We start from the raw sequence: 19,080 nt of genomic DNA on the forward strand, positions 1-19,080 counted from the left end.
GACATGGCGTGAGAACAGAGTGTTTCTGGGAGACCATCACTGCTTGAATTCAGATGTCACGGTGTGATGTGCAGCAGTGAAGCTGTGCATCCGGCCAGCTGGCAGAGGCTCTAGATGGCAGGGTTTCATACGATGTGACAGGCACTAGGGTCTATTTTCCTAAGTCAGAATGAGAGGAAGACAATCCACAGGGTTGTCCAAGAATAGTTAAAGGATGAGACCCAGGTTGAGTGTTAGGTTAGAAGCTGATGAGTCACTTGCCTAGGGAGAGAGGCTGAGAAGGGTCTCCAGGAGGACTGGGCCTGGGTGGGGCAGGGAGCAGGCCCAGATACTGCCAAGGCCCCGAGCAAAAGCTGGCTGATGAATGCAAGCCTTCCTCCGCATCTTAACTCTGTCACTTCAAGCCTGCTCGTACACTTGCAAAGAAACCAGAATTTCGGGGACCCAAACAAAGCTGGCCTGAGCCTGGGCTCTGCCTGGCATTGGGATGCCCAGAGCACTGGCCTGTCCCCAGATCTGTAGAGGTCCCCCTCTCTTGGAGAGTCAGCTTCCCAGAGGCCACCTCTTTGAGGTTTATTTTTAAAGATGTTTGATGTTCTATACTTTGGAGGAAGTAAGACAGAACCACCAGGAGAGGAACTCACAAGTTTTGAATATCCATTTTCTGTTCCTCAAAACCAGTTAGTTCCCTCCCAACCCTCCTGACCGTGGCCTCACCAAGGTTCCCAGCCCAGTGGGGCAGGAGGGAAGAGACAGACAAGTGGGAAGGCAGAGAGCATGGGGGAATGGGGGCAGAGGCTCCACCTGCCTTTCAGGGGGACAGAGGGTAAGTGGCTGGTGCCCAAAGGAACACATGTCCCATTGCTGAAGTTCAGCATGCCAGTGAGAGAGGGCAGAGGCCAGCACACAGCTGTCAGAGGGCTGCAGCCCCCTCCCTGCCTGGTCTTGCAGTGAGAGCCAGGCCTTTCTCCATCACAACCTTCCATTATGGCAGCTCTTGGCAGGGTCACCCAGCACAGGGACAGACAACTGCAGTGACAGCAGCAGGAAAGAAGCAGTAAAACTTGTTTGCCAACTCTATCAACACACGTGGCACACCACAAGGATATACAGGAGATGTGCAGAGCACGCATTTACACACAAACACACAGCAGAGGCCACGCCCTCTGCAGAACATGGGCAGAGCTACTCAGAAGAAGCATGAGTGCAGTGGAGTTGACACAGCTGGGCTAAGTTTACCCCAGAGCATCACCCAACCCCTGGAGCACACACCCACTCCCAGTAACTCCATTCTGTATGAATGCAATTCTCTAATAAGCCACACATCCCCAGGCCTCAGGAGCATGAGCTGGGGACCTTAAGTGGTGTGCCCCTCAAGGAAGCTGGCTGCAGCCACTTGCTCTCAGTCGGGGGCCTTGGTCTGGGTGGTGCCCCCCACAGGGACCATCACAGGTGCAGAGCCAGCAGACTGTCCCTTAGTTGTCTATTGAGGACATCATCCAGCTGGGAGGAGGAGATGCCCAGGAGGCAGCTGGAGAAATGGGGACCAGGCTCCTGGTGCCTCAACTCTGCCCCAGCTCTGAGACCTTCCCCCTTTGTGGTCCTTAGTTTTCTTTCCATACAACAGGGAACACTTAACAATTTCACAGTCCCCAAATTTAACCAACCGGGGGAAAAATTTCCACCCTACCATAAAGATCCTGGTACTCTGTACCTCCCAAATCCCTAAGGGGGAAAATGGAATGAAAAACCTCATCAATAGAACATCAGTAGGTTGGACCTGTTGGCTCATGCCTGTAAACCCAGCACTTTGAGAGGCCGAGGCAGGTAGATAACCTGAGGTCAGGAGTTCAAGACTCTGTCTCAAAAACAACAAAAAACGGAGCATCAGTAGAACAAAAGAAAAGCAAGAAACAATTAGGACGTGTGGTAAGGAGTGTAGTATTAAATGGCAGGTTTGACACAGCCTAAATATCAGTAATCTCAATGGAAGTGAATGGGGGTCTGCTGAGGTGACTCACACCTGTAATCTCAGCACTTTGGGAGGCTGAGGTGGGAGGACTGCTTGAGCTCAGGAGTTTGAGACCAGTCTGGGCAACATGGCAAAACCCCATCTCCATAAAAAAAAGAAAAAATTGGCCCGGCATGGTGGCTCACACCTGTAATCCTAGTACTTTTGGAGGCCAAGGTGGGCAAATCACCAGAGGTCAGGAGTTTGAGACCAGCTTGGCCAACATGGTAAAACCCTGTCTCTACTAAAAATGCAAAAATTAGCCAGGCATTGTGGTGCATGCCTGCAATCTCAACTACTCAGGAGGCTGAGGCAGGAGAATTGCTTGAACCTGGGAGATGGAGGTTGCAGTGAGCTGAGATTGGGTCACTGCACTTCAGCCTGGGTGACAGAGTGAAACTCCATCTCAAAAAATAAATAAATAAATATCGGGAGGCTGAGGCAGGTAGATCACAAGGTCAAGAGATCGAGCCCATCCTGGCCAACATGGTGACATGCGCCTGTGGTCCCACCTGCTCAGGAAGCTGAGGCAGAGAATCGCTTGAACCCGTGAGGCGGAGGTTGCAGTGAGCTGAGATGCCACTGCACTCCAGCCTGGCGACAGAGCAAGACTCTGTCTCAAATAAATAAATAAATAAAAATTAGCCTGGTATGGTAGTGCATGCCTGTCCCAGCTACTTGGAAGGCTGAGGTGGGAGGATATACTGAACCTGAGAAGGCAAGACTTCAGTGAGCCTTGATGGCGCCACTGCACTCCAACCTGAGCGACAGAATGAGACAGGCCCTGTCTCAAAAAACAGAAGTGAACGGGTCATGACCCTCCATGACCCTGAGTCCTGAAGCTGGACAGAACACACCAGATAATATCTGGCCAGTTATGCTTTATACAAGTCAGCTACAGGGAAACAATCTGCTCCAGGAAGTCCCTGGTTCTGGGTTGGTGGGCTCAGGTGGTAGCTTGGAGAGACAGTGGCAAATTGAGTCACTGAGTCAAGTTATGCAACATTTTTCTGCCTGCACCCAGAAGGACAGTCTCCCTTGATTGCCTGGGAAGGCAATTGGGGCAAATCAGTATCCATGGGCCAAAGGGAAGCACTTGGAAGCCAGCTCTAAGTATTATACTCTGCTGTCTTAACTCTCCTACAGGAGAACACCCTCTCCCACCTCTGTCAGCCAAATAGGGTCTCTGCCTCTCGATGGGCTGCAGCAGACCTCCAAGCATCACACCAACCCAGATGTTTATTCTTCTCCAGGAATAAAGTCCAGTTCAAACCAGGCATGCACAGGGCCATCGATAACGAAAAGGGGCTCAGCTTTGTTTTCTTTATCCAGAAGCTCTTCAAAATGCTAAAAATATTCTCATCAGCTCACTAAGCAGGATAGTCCACAGAAGCTCTTATATTCCATATAAGCTCTGCCTGCTCATCTAGGACTCTGTGGTCAAAGCTAGGACACATGGCCAGTGCAGGAACCTGTGTTGCCCCTGACTCTCTCCAGTTCCTGACCCCCATGCACAGCTGCAGCAGGAGCACATAGCTTCCTTTGCTGAAGTGCTTGGTGCTTTCCCAGGCAGGACCTCACTAAGCTTCTCATTACAAATGATATGCTGGGATTGGTTCTGCCGCACGCAGGTAACACTTTAGTCCAGGATCTCCTGCAGGAGAAGGGCAGGCTGGCTATGAGCTCTTGTGGCCTTAATGATACAAAGACCTTAAGAGACAAAGGGGCCACCATTAGAGGCTAGTCAGATGGCGTGCAGGAGGTGGGAGGTTTCTAGAATGGGTGCAGGAGAGCAGGAGCCAGAACAGGGCGGAGGAAGGGAGTTTAGAGAAGGACGCAGGAATTAAAACTTGATTCATTCATTTGTTCATCTACTGCCAAATGTGGGACGCAATGCTGAGAGACACTGGCTGTGCCCACAGTCTAGCTGGACAGGGGGCAAGCAAAGGGACAACTTTATTTGCCACGGGATCAATGAGGAGAGAAAGTTGTGCCCTGGACACCAAGAGCAGCTCTTCCAGCCTCATCCCAGAGGGAGAGGCTGGGCCAAGGCCTGAGGCAGGGAGAGGAGGTGGGGAAGGAGCGAGGCAGAAGTATTTATTTGCAGGACTGGAGGAGGGCTGTGACCCAGTGGCACAGGGCAGGAAATCTCCCAGACAGGAGTGAGAGGGCCCAGGGGATGGGCAGGCATCAAAGGACAGAGGCTCAGCTCAGCAGCCCCAAGGCTGGGAAAGTAGCCATTTCCTCCAGGCTGGGGCGCCTCAGTTCAACCTTACTGTAGCCTCAGTTTCCCCATTGCACAGAAGGGAAACAAAAAGGCAAAGACTTTGAGTTCTGGGGATGAAAGGCTCAGCCATGGCCCAGACCACCACTCCTTATAAAATAGGGTGGATGCTGCTGCCGCCCCTGGTTTTGGCTGGTGAGTGGCCCATCTTACCTCTTTGAAGATGAAACATGCTCAGGCCTAATGAGGAGTCAGTCGGCTGGGGTGGGAGTGGAGCCCAGTCACCTGCCCCAGCTGGCCCCTCCCAATTAGAACAGCGCCCAGCCCAGAGGCCTGTTTCATACTGCTCTGCCCATGCACCCTCCTCTGCCCAGGGCTCCCTCACTCGGAGACAGAGGTGAAGGGGAGTGCAGCAGAATCTAAGGTGTTCTTGTGCTGCAGCAAAGGCCTTCTGAGAGCTGCCTGGGCCTCGCCTGCCCCTCCACTGCCCTGGACCAGAGCACCCTACCCTTTTGGGGCTCTGCCTAGCTGCACAGTGCTTCCATGTTTTCAGGCCAAACAGGTCATTTCCAATATGGCGGCCGACCAGGGGGATCCTTTCAAACCTTCTTTAGGTGTGTAAGAACAGTCCTCAAAAGAAAGGGCACCCTCAGCCTGCTCACTGCCCCTCTTCCCCAGCTGCTGAAAGGACGTCTTCTGCCGCCTGGACAGCCTCTGAACTGCAGTGAGCCTGGCAGGAACCACGTCTCTGCTAGGTAAGGCCTGGGACTGGCCCCCAAAGTACCTGCAGGCCACGCTCTCCACTCATCCGGACGTGAGCCTCTTTCCTCTCTTGCCACTCGCCTTCTTCTTCCTTCCCCAGTACCCAGGCCTCCTGAGTCCTGCTCAGACAGACCACTCCAGGGCTGACCCCCACCTCCTTTCTAGAAGCCCCATAACCAGCCTATAAGCAGCTTCAGTTTCTGGGGAAATACTTGGCACAGGAGAAGGGGCATGCAGACAGCTCACGCTCTCCTGGGAGGCAGCAGCCTCATAAACGCACTAATATTAGGCACAACTGAAAGACAACCTTCCCCACATGTTCCAGGAGAGGAGCGTGCACCTGGGGATTAGCATATCTCCTTAATGGTTCATTTGTGTTCATTAAGTAATTAATTATCTGATTTGCAGAGTGATGCCCAAAGGTTGGAATTCTGTATCATCAACATCCAGCCTCCGAGTGAGTTTTTGGAATTACCACCTTCCCCAATTAAGATGATCCCTATCTCCATTCTTTATCCCAGAGTCCCCAGGGGCAGGAGAGTGCACCAGGATTTAAGCCCTGCTCCTCAGGAAGCTGGGCCTGGGACGCCCACTCTGAAGCCCTCACAGCCACCATCATCCCTGCTCTGATGTTCACCCAGGGACTCACAGCCCTCACTGTTACAAACTCCACAACCTGCAGGCCCTGGGGCACCCTGTTGCTCCTGACTCCCACCAAAGCTTGGCTTTCAGGAAAGCTGGGCAATGTCTGGAAAGTCAATTAGGAAGAACTGGGGACAGGCCAAGGACTCAGCCTCATTGACAACCATAGTGAAAACGAACAGGGAGGCTGAACCAGCTCTGCCTGCAGAAGGGGTGTCCTGCATGTCTAGACAGCCTTGCACTTATCCTGATGTGCTCCCATCCCCCTGCCAGCATTCAGCTCCTGCGTCCTCCCTCAATTGTGCTGTAAGACTAATAGACAACCCCAGATTGACAGAAGGCACATGAGCATGGACAGGCGGACATCGGCCCCCGTACAAGGTGTCCCCTGCCCCTGTGGCACGGATAACAGCACAAATTACAGGAGAGATGCTGAGCACCTACACCCAACACAGGGAGGCAGCCTGTTGGCCTCTCCTTGGCATGGCTCTGGGGTTCTGGAAGGACCCACAGGCCATGTAATGTGGACAGCCCTACCTTTCCTTGCTACCTGTGGTGGTGGTGCAGGCAGGTGCCGGGTGCTCACCTTGTGGTCTAGCTCGGCACTGGCCTTTGGCTGTTGCTCCTGGCAGGGTGGCAAGGGCACAGAGCCCAGGTACTGCCTGAGAGATGATGGCCTCATGAGGCCCAGGAGCCGGCTGAGCAAGGACAGCTGGGGAGGAGAAGGGAGGCTGTCACTCACACAGGGTGGAGGCTGAGAGCCGAGGTGCTCCCAGGACTTGGCCTGGACATCTCAGCTGTGGCAGTGGGTCAGAGCACTGGGTTCCAAGACCTGGACCCCCCTCTCCCTTACAAACTGTGACCTCTTGGATCCTGAGTGTTCTCATCTGTAAAATGGACCCCACATACTTTCCAGGAGAGGAGGGACACCCACATATACCCAGCCCCCCACCCACCACCCCCACACACACCCACTCACCCACATACACAGAGACCCACATACCCATTCATCCCCCACAGACCCCACACCTACCCACTCACACACCCACTCATCCTCCCCACACCCAGACATAAACAGCCCTCCTACCCACCCACCTCCAGCCACTCATACCCCCACAGACCCACACCCCCTCCCACTCACCCTGAGAGCCGCTCCGCATCTGTGGGCCCACCCTCCCCCGCATCCCTGTCTTTTGGTTTAACCGTTTGCTGTGGAGGTTTGCAACACCATGAAGAAGAGAGACCACAGACTAAGTCCCCAACTGTCCCTCACTGTGAGCGATGATCATGACCATCTTCGTTCCACCTAGCCCGTGTCTTTAGCCCCTGCCTTCCACTCCCCTTCCTGCTCTTCTCCTTCCAGAGAATTTTAAAGCTAATACAAACATTGTATCGTTTTACCCATAAAGAACTTCTACAGAAAAGATAAAGATTTCCCCCTAATCTAATCATAATACCATTATTTCCTAACAAAATCATCGCGACTTCCTTATCATCATCTAACACCTGTGTTCAGTTTTCTGTCTCTAAAATGTCCTCGAACAGTTGGTCTGTTTGAAAGGAGATTTGCCAGAGGCCTACACAGTGCATTTGGTTGACTACGTCACCTAATCTATTAGCTGCCCCACCCCCAATTTAGTTTTTGAATACACTGCCCAACCTCTCTGAACAAATAGGCTCTGAACCCCTCTGGAGGGAATGTGACCTGTGTAAGTTCAGGTGTCTACAGTTAGCCACTCCTTCTGGCCCAGGCCATGCATCCAATTTGGGCAGCCTGGGCCCAGCCCCAGCAAGGACCGCCCAGCTGCCCTGAAGCTGACTCTTAGCTGGGGCAGAGGCGGGCAGGCTCCCAGCCCTTGGCCTCTATGAGGCCACAGCAGCTGTTGGGGCAGAGGGGAGGAAGCGGGAGCAGAGCCAGGGTAGTTCACAGAGACGCCATCTCTTTAGATGGCACAGAAGCAGGGTGGCCACGGGCTAGGAGCTTGAGGCCTGCAGCCCAGCCACCCACTTGAGCCTAGCCTGGCTGGCACACCTGGCTTCCTCCGGTGACTCACCCACCAACACCTGCTCAGCACCTCAGCTGGTTATGGGACAGCCCACAAGAGCAGCTGGGCTGGGGGCTATGAGTGGCAGCCAGGGCTTCTCAGCCTAGTGTCTGATCCCTTTTGGAGGGGAGAGGAAGGTTCTGGGTGAAGAGGCACCATCTGGGGTTTCTCCCAAACCATAGCTGTGCCGCCTTGCTGAGGCTTCCCAAGTCAGGATAGTTTCCAAACAGCCCTGCCCGCTCAGGGCTCACAGCTGTGCAAGCACAGGGCCAGGCTCTGCGTGCCAGGCTCTGCAGCCCACGCCCCCAGCATGGACCTCAGGCAGGCCTTGCTGGCCCAGATCCCCCCTGCTACGGAGGCCTGGGTGGGACTGCGCAGGGGCACACAGGACAGCACTCTTTCGGCACTTGCTCTTGTGTTTTTCCTCTCACTCTTGAAAACAGCTTGACTGTACTCAGCGCAGCAAGCTGCTGCCCCTGCGATCTGCCTGAGCCATTGTGCCTTCTGATTGTTGATTCCCTTTTGTTTCCATCTCTGGACGCTCTAGCCAGCCTCTCTCCCACACGAAACCCCTCTCCAGTATAAGGGCTTATTTGGGCCTCATGGGAATCAGTGGGGATGGGCCAGGCCAGAACCCTCCCTACCCCCACTCCACTGCTAGCAGCTGGCTCTGCAAACACTCAGCCACTTAGGGCGGACACCTAGGGTGAGAAGCAATGATCCTTCAGGAAGACAGGCCTCCACCAGCCTTCTCAGAGATGGCAAAGAGGTGATGAAGGCTGATTTCCAGAGAAGCAACTGGCCTCACAGTATGTTGCTCCTGGGTGCAAATCCTGGCTTCCTCCTCACCTAGGAGAGGAAGCCAAGATCTTAAGTGTCTGTAAAGACTCAAGTGGTCCCAATGACCTGCCTGCTGTTCTCCGGAGCTGGTGCCCTGCCCAGGCCTTCTGACCACACATGGCACCTTCCTCTTTCCTCCTTCCAGCCGTTGCTCCAGGCCCACCTTCTCAGTGAGGCCCACTTGCCCAAGCTCCCATCTGCCTGTCTCCCCCTACCCTGTCTCTGTTTATCTATCCAGAGTCTTGCTCTGTCACCCAGGCTGGAGTGCAGTGGCACGATCTTGGATCTCTGTAACCTCCACCTCCCAGGCTCAAGCAATTTTCCTGCCTCAGCCTCCTGAATAGCTGAGATTACAGGTGCCCACCACCATATCCGGCTAATTTTTGTATTTTTAGTAGAGACAGGATTTCACCATGTTGGCCAGGCTGGTCTCGAACTCCTGACCTCAAGTGATCCACCCACCCTGGCCTCCCAAAGCACTAGGATTACAGGAGTGAGCCACAGCACCTGGCCTCTTTGCAATTTACTTGCTTATTATTTATCACCTATTCCCCCTCCCTTTCTAGAATGTAAGCTCTCTGAGGGCAGTTTTTTTTCACTGCAAAGTCTCCAGAACCTAGCACCATGCCTGGCACATGGTACATGTCTAACAAGTATTTGTCAAATGAATGAATGATTGAATGAATAAATGAATAGTCAAGACTGCAGCTAATGTTTTCTGAGTACATGCAAACCTTTATCCTCCATGACTTAAGTCACTTGAAGCCCATGTTTTCCAAACCCCAAACTGCAAGACATAGTTTGACCAGAGGTTTACTGTGTTGCAAGAGATGCCCCAGGATAAGAAACAAATTCCTGATTTCCTCCCCAAACCTGCTCCACCTGCATCTTGCCTACAGTAGGCAAAGGGCGTCTCCATCCTGCCAGCTACACAGACCTGGAGTCCTTGTCTCTGTTCTCTTGCATCGCACATCCCACTGTCTGTACTTGGGAAATGCACCTACACTCCGACCACTTCTCACCGCCCACACTGCTATTTCCCCAGGCCAAACCACTGCCATCTCTTGCCAGGATTACTGCAATCACCTCCTTCCTCTCCGTTCCCAATAGTCTTTTCTCAACACAGCAGCCAGAGTAATGTTTAAAAGTTTTATAAACCAGATTTTGTTTCTTCTCTGCCCAAAACCTTCTAGGGGCTCCCCACTTCTGCACAAAAGTCAAAACCCTCAGGCTTGGGCGGTGGCTCACGCCTGTAATCTCAGCACTTTGGGAGGCCCGGGTGGGTGGATCACCTGAGGCCAGGAGTTGGAGATCAGCCTGGCCAACATGGTGAAACCTCAGCTCTACTAAAAACACAAAAATTAGCCAGACATGGTGGTACACGCCTGTAATCCCAGCCTCTTGGGAGGCTGAGGCAGAAGAATCACTGGAACCTGGGAGGTGGAAGTTGCAGTGAGTTGAGATTGCAACACTGCACTCCAGCCTGGCGACAGAGTGAGACTCTGTCTGGGGTGGTGGGGAGAGTCAAACACTTACCACGGCCTTGAGGCTCTGGCTAACTGAGCCTGCACTTTCCTGTGTGACCTCAACACTGTAAGTCCTGTCCTTTAAGTTCAGTTCTCCAGCATCTGCTTCTGCTCCTGCTCCCTGGGCCCTTAGCTACAGCCTGGGGGAGATACAGAGCCCAGACACTTGGGCATGAGGGACTCCTGCCCAGCAGTGCCCTGCAAATTGCTTTGCTGAGATCCACCCCTAGGTCCTCTGCTCCTACACTAGTCAATTGTCAACCCCTGCACCCCCTTTTACAATGAATTGATTGGCAGGCTTTATCCAGCACTTCTACACTGATGAGGGAAGGGAGGAATGGTTCTTGTCCTCCTGTGTGTGAAGTGGGACTAAAGCCCAAAGACCAAGCAGGGCACTTCACCATGAAGTGGCAGGTGTGGTCCAGGATGTCCAGAGCCGAGGAGAGAGCTGGACAGGCTACGGCAGTGCCCTGCAGTGGTCAACGGCAGGACTTTAATCTTAGCTCTAGGCCAGGTACGTTGGCTCATCCCTATAATCTCAGCACTTTGGGAGGCTAAGGTGGATCACTGGAGCCCAGGAGTTTGCAACCAGCCTGGTCAACATGGTGAAACCCCACTCTACAAAAAATACAAAAATTAGCCAGGTGTGGTGGTACACACCCATAGTCCCAGCTACTCGGGAGGCTGAGGTGGGAGGATCACCTGAACCAAGGGGGTTGAGGCTGCACCACTGCACTCCAAGCCTGGGAAAGTGAGACCCTGCCTCAAAAATAAAATAATCCCAGCTGTATCAGTTCCCCGTTGAGTGACCCTGGAAAGTTTCCCTGTCTGTAAAATATGAATGACAGTAAGTCTGAGGACCTAGGGCTGCTAGGAGGGGCGAGTGCTGAGGACAGCAGCTGGGACACAGCTGTGCTGTGCACATGGGAGCTGCCACTATTGCGGGCTGGGGGTGACAGGTGGAAAGGAAGAAGAGGACCGGACACAGCCAGGGCTGTGTGCAGAGAGCAGGAGGGGCCTGCGATGAGGGCTGAGGAGAACATGCAGCATGGGCAAGCCCTGTGGAGGAAACATTGGGAAAGGGGCATGTGGGCTGAGTGGGCGGCTGTGGGGACGACGTGGCCCTTTGAAGGAGTGTTTCAGGAACGTCTGACAGGCCAGACTGGAAAGGGGAGTGCCTGGCAGCCTGGGGACCTGGGAGGAGGTTGCAAGCAGCCTTGGGTTTGCAGTGGAGACGGGGAAGGAGCTCCAGGAAGGCCATGGGCAGGCCCCTGCAGGTCCTTCCTATCCCTCCAGTCGCCATCAATCTCTCACTCCGTTTCTCTTTTTTGCAGTACAAGCACTGACTCAGCCTCCAAGACCTGGCTCAGGGCATCTTCGCCAGCAGCTGCCGCACTGTGCTTGGGCAGAGTTAGTCACTGTGGCCGTGGCTGACTTGCTCACCCCTCTCTTCTGAGGTCATCTGGTGCTGTCTCCCCAGTGCCAGTGCCTGGCACAGAGCCTGGCACTCGGGCTGCTCATCTAGTGTCTAACAAACACACAGGCGCATGGTGGGCACATGGCAGCTGGGCAGGTGGGCTGGACCTGGCTTGGCCCTAACAGGCTGCAAGACCCTAGTCCCTGGGGAGCCTGAGAGACCTGCCGGGCCAGGATCTCCCAAGGGGGGGCAGCGGCCACCCCGTGTACTTTAAAAAAACAAAAACAAAAACAAAAACAGGGTCTTGCTCTGTCACCCAGGCTGCAGTGTAGTGGAGCCATCATGGCTCACTGCAGCCTTGACCTCCAGAGCTCAAGCCATCTTCCGACCTCAGCATCCTCACCCTGAGTAGCCGGAACTAGAGGCACATGCAACCATGTCGAGCTAATTACTTTACTTTTTATAAAGAACTCCTGAGCTCAAGTGATCTTCCCACCTCAGCCTCTCAAAGTGCTGAAATTACAGGTGTGAGCCACTGGCCCCCATGCCCCCATCCCTCACCTTTTTAAGAGAAGGTGTCTTGCTCTGTTGCTCATGCTGCAGTGCAGTAGTGTGATGATAGCTCACTGTAGCCTCCAACTCTCAGGCCCAACAACCCAGCCCTTCTGCCATGGAACTTCCCTTCTGCCACTCTGACCTCCATCAGAAAGGCAGCCCCACCAACCTCTCCTCACTCTCTGCACAGCTGCTGGCCAAGAAAAACAAAATGAAGCAAAATGCCAAGCCTTGAACTAGCCCTGACCCACTCTCCGGCCACCTGCGTTGTACCCCCTCTGGCCTCCACTCTGCACTGGGCCTGTCTGTCAGCCTACGTCCCAGAGCCCTCCCAAGTGCCCCATTTTGTGCTCCCCCTGCCTCTAACTGCTGGCTGTTCCCAGCAACACCGCTGGGTCCCTCTGTTCTTCCTTCCTCAGAGACCATCTGTGAAGTGACCTTAGTACCGGCCACCTCCTCGCTGCCCCTCCCAAGGTCTCAGCCTGTGGCACTTTCTTCCCACGCAGCCCAATGACCCACCTGGGTGCCTGTCCCTTCCACAAACATGCACTGCCTTTCCAGGGTGTGCCAGGCACTGCCAGGTGCCAAGGGGCAGTGGAGGGCAGAAACCATGTGTTCCCTGTTCTTCAGGGGCTTATGTTCTGCTTGGGAGTAGGGGTTGGAAAACACAGATGCTGAGGAAACAAATAGGAAAAGATCAGGGGGTGGCCACCAGGAGCAACTTTAGGACAGGATGACAGCCAGTGCTGGGGCACTATAGGTCAGGTGGTTAGGAAGGCTCCCTTGCAGAGGTAACATTTCTGCAGGAGTGGAAATGATAAGAAGTTCCAGCTCTACTAAGGTCTGGGCGAAGCATTCAAGGCAAAGTGGGCATCCAGGGCAAAAGCCAGGATGAAGCTGCTCAACCCCACGTCTCTGAGCTCCCTCCTTGCAGTCACAGCATCTGGGACTCAGCCAGATGGTCCACCTCAAACTGGGATATGCTGGAACATTAGCTCAGCCCTCTAGGCAAGAGGTTATGCTGCCTCAGTGATAGAGATCCACCCTCTAGCCAGAGCACTCCTAGCGTTGCTGAGCCAGAAGGGTCAGTTGTACCCAGCAGCTCTTCTCCCTGGATTCCAGGAAGATTGCTAGGGAGGTGCAGGTGTGCTTAACCTCCCTGCCATCCATCCTTGGGCTGCCAGTGACCCCTTCATCACCCCCTGAAGTGATAATCTCTGAGCTGCCAAGAGGCTGCAGTCAGAGCTTTTTGGAGAGAAGAGGAAGGGGACAGGAAGGCAGAACTCTTAATGCCCTTGCTGCCCCAACGATACCTAACCCTGGGGACTGAAGGGACACCAGAGGGAGTAGTTTTAATTTAATAGTATTTGTTTTCATCTTTACAAATAGTATTTGTTTTTACACTTTACTATAAAAAATAAAGCAGGCCAGGAGCAGTGGCTCACGCCTATAATCCCAGCACTTTGGGAGGCCAAGGTGGGTGGATCACAAGGTCAAGAAATTGAGACCATCCTGGCCAACATGATGAAACCCCGTCTCTACTAAAATACAAAATTAGCTGGGCATGGTGGTGCGTGCCTGCAGTCCCAGCTACTGGGGAGGCTGAGGCAGGAGAATTGCTTGAACCCAGGCGGCAGAGGTTGCAGTGAGCCGAGATCACGCCACTGCATTCTAGCCTGGCGCCTAGTGGCAGAGCGAGACTCTGTCTCAAAAAAACAAAACAAAACAAAACAAAAAAAACAACAAAAAAACAGAGGCTGGGGGCATGGGGGGGGGTTGTGTTTAATGAGTGTGGAGTTTCAATTTGGAAAGATGCAAGAGTTCTGGAGATAGATGGTGGTTTCAGCTGCACAACAGTGTGAATGCACTTAAGGCCCCTGAATTGTACACTTAGAAATGGCTGAGGCCGGGCGCGGTGGCTCAAGCCTGTAATCCCAGCACTTTGGGAGGCCGAGGCAGGTGGATCACAAGGTCAAGAGATCGAGACCATCCTGGTCAACACGGTGAAACCCCGTCTCCACTAAAAATACAAAAAATTAGCTGGGCATGGTGGCGCGTGCCTGTAATCCCAGCTACTCAGGAGGCTGAGGCAGGAGAATTGCCTGAACCCAGGAGGCAGAGGTTGCGGTGAGCCGAGATCGCGCCATTGCATTCCAGCCTGGGTAACAAGAGCGAAACTCCGTCCCAAAAAAAAAAAAGAAAGAAAGAAATGGCTGAAACACTATGCTTAAGATTACGAAAAAATTAAAATCATGAATTTTATGTTGGGAAAATGTTAGTTTTTTTTTTTTTTGAGATGGAGTTTTGCTCTTGTCACTCAGGCTGGAGTGCAAGGCTTGATCTCAGCTCACTGCAACCTCCACCTCCCAGGTTCAAGTGATTCTCCTGCCTCAGACTTCCAAGTACTTGGGATTATAGGCGTGCGCCACCATGCCTAATTTTTTTTTTGTATTTTTAGTAGAGACAGGATTTTGCCATGTTGGCCAGGCTGGTCTTGAACTTCTGGCCTCAGGTGGGAGGCCACCTGCCTTGGCCTCCCAAAGTGCTGGGATTATAAGAATGAGCCACCATGCTATCTTTTTTTTTTTTTTTTTGAGATGGAGTCTTGCTCTGTTGCCGAGGCTGGAGTGCAGGGGTGCGATCACTGCTCACTGCAACCTGTCTCCTCAGTTCAAGTGATTCTCCTGCCTCAGCCTGCTGAGTAGCTGGGATTACAGGCATGTGCCACCATACCCAGCTAATTTTTATATTATTTTGCTACAATCTATTATTATTTTGAGACAGAGTTTTGCTCTTGTCACCCAGGCTGGAGTGCAATGGCACGATCTTGGCTCACTGCAACCCTGCGCCTCCCGGGTTCGAGCAATTTTCCTGCCTCCGACTCCTGAGTAGCTGAGATTACAGGCACCCGCCACCATGCTGAGCTAAGTTTTGTATTTTTAGTTGGCCAGGTTGGTCTCAAACTCCTGACCTCAGGTAATCCTGCCCGCCTCAGCCTCCTAAAGTGCTGGATTACAGGCATGAACCAACATGCCCGGCCTTTACTACAATTTTTAAAAAAGACAGGCTCTCAGCTTACTGCTCCATCCTCAGTGTCCAGCACATGGTCGGCATGAAAGTAGTAATTCTTGATGAAAGAACATAAGTAGAGAGTTCAGAGCCAGCTTAGCTCTGGGGCTTGAGTTCCTGGCCTTTGGGGAAAGCCTCCAGAGCCCATAGGCCGAGGCCTTCCTGCCCAGGTCTGAAGCAAACACTCACCTGGGTCTTCTCTTGCCAGAGAGGGAGCGTCTCCTGCTGGCCCAGCATTCGAGCAATGATCACAAGGCTGAGCTGGCTTCGAAGCTGCCTGGAGGAGGAGTGATAGATAGCCTGAGAGGGGGAATGCTGGAAGTCAGGGAGCCAGAGGGGATAGAACACCCCTGAAGAGGGAATTTGGGGAAGCCACCCTCCATCTGGGGTACCTCGGCAAAGGGCTTTCTCCATGGGTTTATGGCATTATATGTATTCTAGGAGGAATGAAACATGATCAGAAAATTAAAAAGTAAGTCCACACAAAAACTAAAGTCCCTGGTAATTTCAGAGGCCCACAGGGCAGGGCTTTTCTTAGTTTTTTGTCCCCTCTGCCAATACACATCCATGGATCCACAGAGGCAGGAGTGCTGAACTGCTTTTCTTTCTTTTTTTTATTTTTTGTGACAGTTTCACTCTTGTTGCCCAGGCTGAAGAGCAGTGGTGTGATCTCCACTCACTGCAACCTCTGCCTCCCAGGTACAGGCCAATTCTCCTGTCAGCCTCCCAAGTAGCTTGGATTACAGGCAGGCACCACCATAACCAGCTAATTTTTTTTTTTTTTTTAATTTAGTAGAGACAGGGTTTCACCATCTTAGTCAGGTTGGTCACAAACTCCTGACCTCAGGTGATCCGCCTGCGTCAGCCTCCGAAAATGCTGGGATTACAGGCATGAGCCACCGTGCCTGACCTAATTTTTATAATTTTAGTAGAGACAGGGGTTCACCATCTTGGCCAGGGTGGTCTTGAACTCCTGACATCATGATCCAGCCCCCTCGACCTCCCAAAGTGCTGGGATTATGGCGACTCCAACACTTAAAAAAATACAAATGGCAAACTTCAGCTGCTGGAAGTCAGGATACTGGTGACCCTGGGGTAGGGGTGGAGGGCAGATTCTGATGTTTCATTTCTTGACGTGGTTGCTGGCTTCATGTGCACTCAACTTGTAAAAATGCACTGAGCCATATACTTAACTGTCTTTGGTCTGTTTGTATACTGTAGTTCAATCAAATAATTAAGAAAAAAAATTCAGGCCAGGCTCAATGGCTCACGCCTGTAATACCAGCACTTTGGGAGGCTGAGGCAGGTGGATCATTTGAGGTCAGGAGTTCGAGACCAGCTTGGCCAACACGGTGAAACCTTGTCTCTACTAAAAATACAAAAATAAGCTGGGTGTGGTGGTATGCACCTGTAATCCCAGCTACTTGGGAAGTGGAGGCAGGAGAATCGCTTGGACCCGGGAGGCAGAGGTTGCAGTGAGCTGAGATTGAGCCACTGCACTTCAGCCTGGGTGACAGGGTGAGACTCCCTCAAAAAAAAAAAAAAAAACATCAGCTGGGAGATAGAATTGCTAGATATAGCAAATTAAAATATATGCCCAGTTAAATATGAATTTCAGATAAGTGAAAATAATTTTTTTTATTTGAGAAGGAGTCTCACTCTGTCACCCAGTGGCGCGATCTTGACTCACTGCAACCTTTGCCCCCTGGGTTCAAGCGATTCTCCTGCCTCAGCCTCCCAAGTAGCTGGGATCACAGGCATGTACCATCCCGCCTGGCTAAAAATTTTTCTAGCATACGTTTGTCCCATGTGATATGTTCATTATATCTGGCAACCCTGGGAGGGATCAACCATTTCCCTCCATACCTGGCCGGTGAGACCTGATGTGAACCATCGTGGGCTGCCCTGACCCTGGCTCCCTTTAGTCTCAACCCCTTTCTGCACAGCGCCACCGAGGACTCACTCAACCCTTTCTACTGGCCCACCCCACCTCAGCTAGAGCACTGAGAAAAGGCAGCCCCCACCCAGAGTGAGCTATAGGATGGCGAACAGAAGCCCTTTATCTGCGCTCTACTGGCCCTGCAACACACCCCCATGGGTGCAGGCTACCGCCTGGCCCCACACCCAGAGCCCAAGCTTCATTTTCTCCTCCCACCCCAACAGGCCTTTGCCTGTCAGACACGGCCAGCTTTCCAGCTGTTGCAGGAGCCCCAGCAGCAGCTGGGCTGGGAACACAGTGGGAGGTCAATGGCCCCTCTGAGCTGCTCCATAGTGAACTTGCAGCGAGTCAGAAGTCCTGCATCTGGGCTTCATTAATCCAAAACCCAAGGCCTGTGAGGGAGCTCGTTTACTTGCAGAAGGCGGGGAGGGCTGGCCTGGGGGTGAGGGGAACAGGCAGGCTGGCAAAGCAGTGCTAGGGGTGGTTCCAGAAGGGAAGAGGCGGGCCTGGGTGGGTCAGGATGAGGCTGTCATCCAGAAACGAAGAAAAGCACCAGAAAAAGCACCGAGAGGGTGAATGGATGAAAAGAAACCCACATCTGAGTGGCAAGCCCCCCTTGCTGTCCCCACGTGCCCACTGCCTTTCATCCCAATGGCCCTCCCCACCTTTTAAACCCAATCCTGCATTCTCAGTTCCCACTGGGACACAGCAAGGAGGGATGAGACCACTTTTTAATTTTACAGGCTGAGAACTTATTCCATGGAGGAAAAAAAGAAAAACCTCACCCAATACCACCCAAACTGTGCAGGCGGCAAGCAGAGGGGCTGGCCGAGGCTGGCTGTGGGCTCTCCCACCCACAGAAGGGGCCTGATCCCACCTCGCAAACCCTCCCAGGAGCTACAACCAGGTTCAGAGGAGGCTGCAGAAGCCATGGGAGCCATCCCAGCCACCGTCATATAAGGCAACAGGCTCCAGCCCCAGTGTGCACCAGCCAGGCCAGGCCAGCCTCTGCCTCCGCCCTGTCCCCCTCCATCCACCGCGGGCCTCCACAAGACCAGGACACTGGATTAGCACTCAGAGGAGCTGAAGGCACTGAGACATTCAGAAATGACTTTTCCAAATCCACAGCAGAGTCAGAAGTAGAATGCTGGCTCTCTGCTTCCCAGCTTCCACAAGGGGCACCCAGGAAGGCACAGGCACTGACCACGTGGCCCCGCTGGGATATTGGGCGGTGACAGAGGCCAGCACAGCCCCTCTGGAGCCCCTTGTCTTCACTCCCTGGGAGGGGAACTGGGCCCTGCCAAGACTGAACTGCCCTAAAAAGGCTGTCAGGCACCTGGCCAAAGGCATGAATTGCCTTTTCCAGTCTCCAGGGCAGCTCAGGAAGCAACGGCAGTGGCCTGTTCCACCATGGCAATGCTGCCTGACACGCTGCCTCAGGGCATCTGCCTGGCTTGCACCCCAGGCCTCTCGTCCATGAGGCCACCTGTCAGCCACCTGCTTGGCACTCCTTCCCCAGACTCTTCCATTGCACACTCGCCTGTCTAATGCCCTGGTTCGAAGAACCAGGCTCTGGGCTTAGAGGGTGGTGTGTCCCTCCTGGGGGTCTGTGAGCCCATGGCCAGCAGACTGTCCGGACAACCACAGACCCGTCTGAGCACAAAGTGTGGACAGGAGGAGACGGCAGCACATAGCCAGCCACAGATCCAGATGAGTGGACCACCACAGGGCAACATGAGGGTCCCGTCTATAACCATGCACATTGACGTGAAAGAGTCCCACAAACCAAGTGTTGAGCCAAGGAAGCCAGACTCAAGGGAGAATGCTCTGCATGGTTCCATTTGTATACATGCTTAAAAACAGGCAAAACTGGGCTAGGCACGGTGGCTCACACCTATGATCCCAGCACTTTGGGAAGCCAAGGCAGGAAGATCATTTCAGGCCAGGAATTCGAGGCCATCCTGGGCAACATAGGGAAACCCTGTCTCTCAAAAACCAACCAACCAAACAAAACAGGTAAAATGAACCCATGTGATGGAAGCCGTGAAGG

General features: G+C 53.1%; 1 protein-coding gene across 1 annotated transcript in view; it reads right to left on the bottom strand.

Annotated features, from left to right (window-relative positions):
* Positions 1-19,080, bottom strand: part of FAM178B (family with sequence similarity 178 member B) — a 96,652-nt gene that overhangs the window by 11,404 nt on the left and 66,168 nt on the right. The window contains exons 11-12 of the mRNA XM_032255347.1: positions 15,281-15,368; positions 6,226-6,351 (exon numbers count right to left, since the gene is read on the bottom strand). Of these exons, the coding sequence (XP_032111238.1) occupies positions 6,226-6,351; positions 15,281-15,368 (214 nt within the window). The remainder of the gene's footprint in view (positions 1-6,225; positions 6,352-15,280; positions 15,369-19,080) is intronic.

This window comes from Sapajus apella, unplaced genomic scaffold (assembly GCF_009761245.1).
Source record: "Sapajus apella isolate SASKATOON/1434 unplaced genomic scaffold, GSC_monkey_1.0 scaffold89, whole genome shotgun sequence".
Taxonomy (NCBI): Eukaryota; Metazoa; Chordata; class Mammalia; order Primates; family Cebidae; genus Sapajus; species Sapajus apella.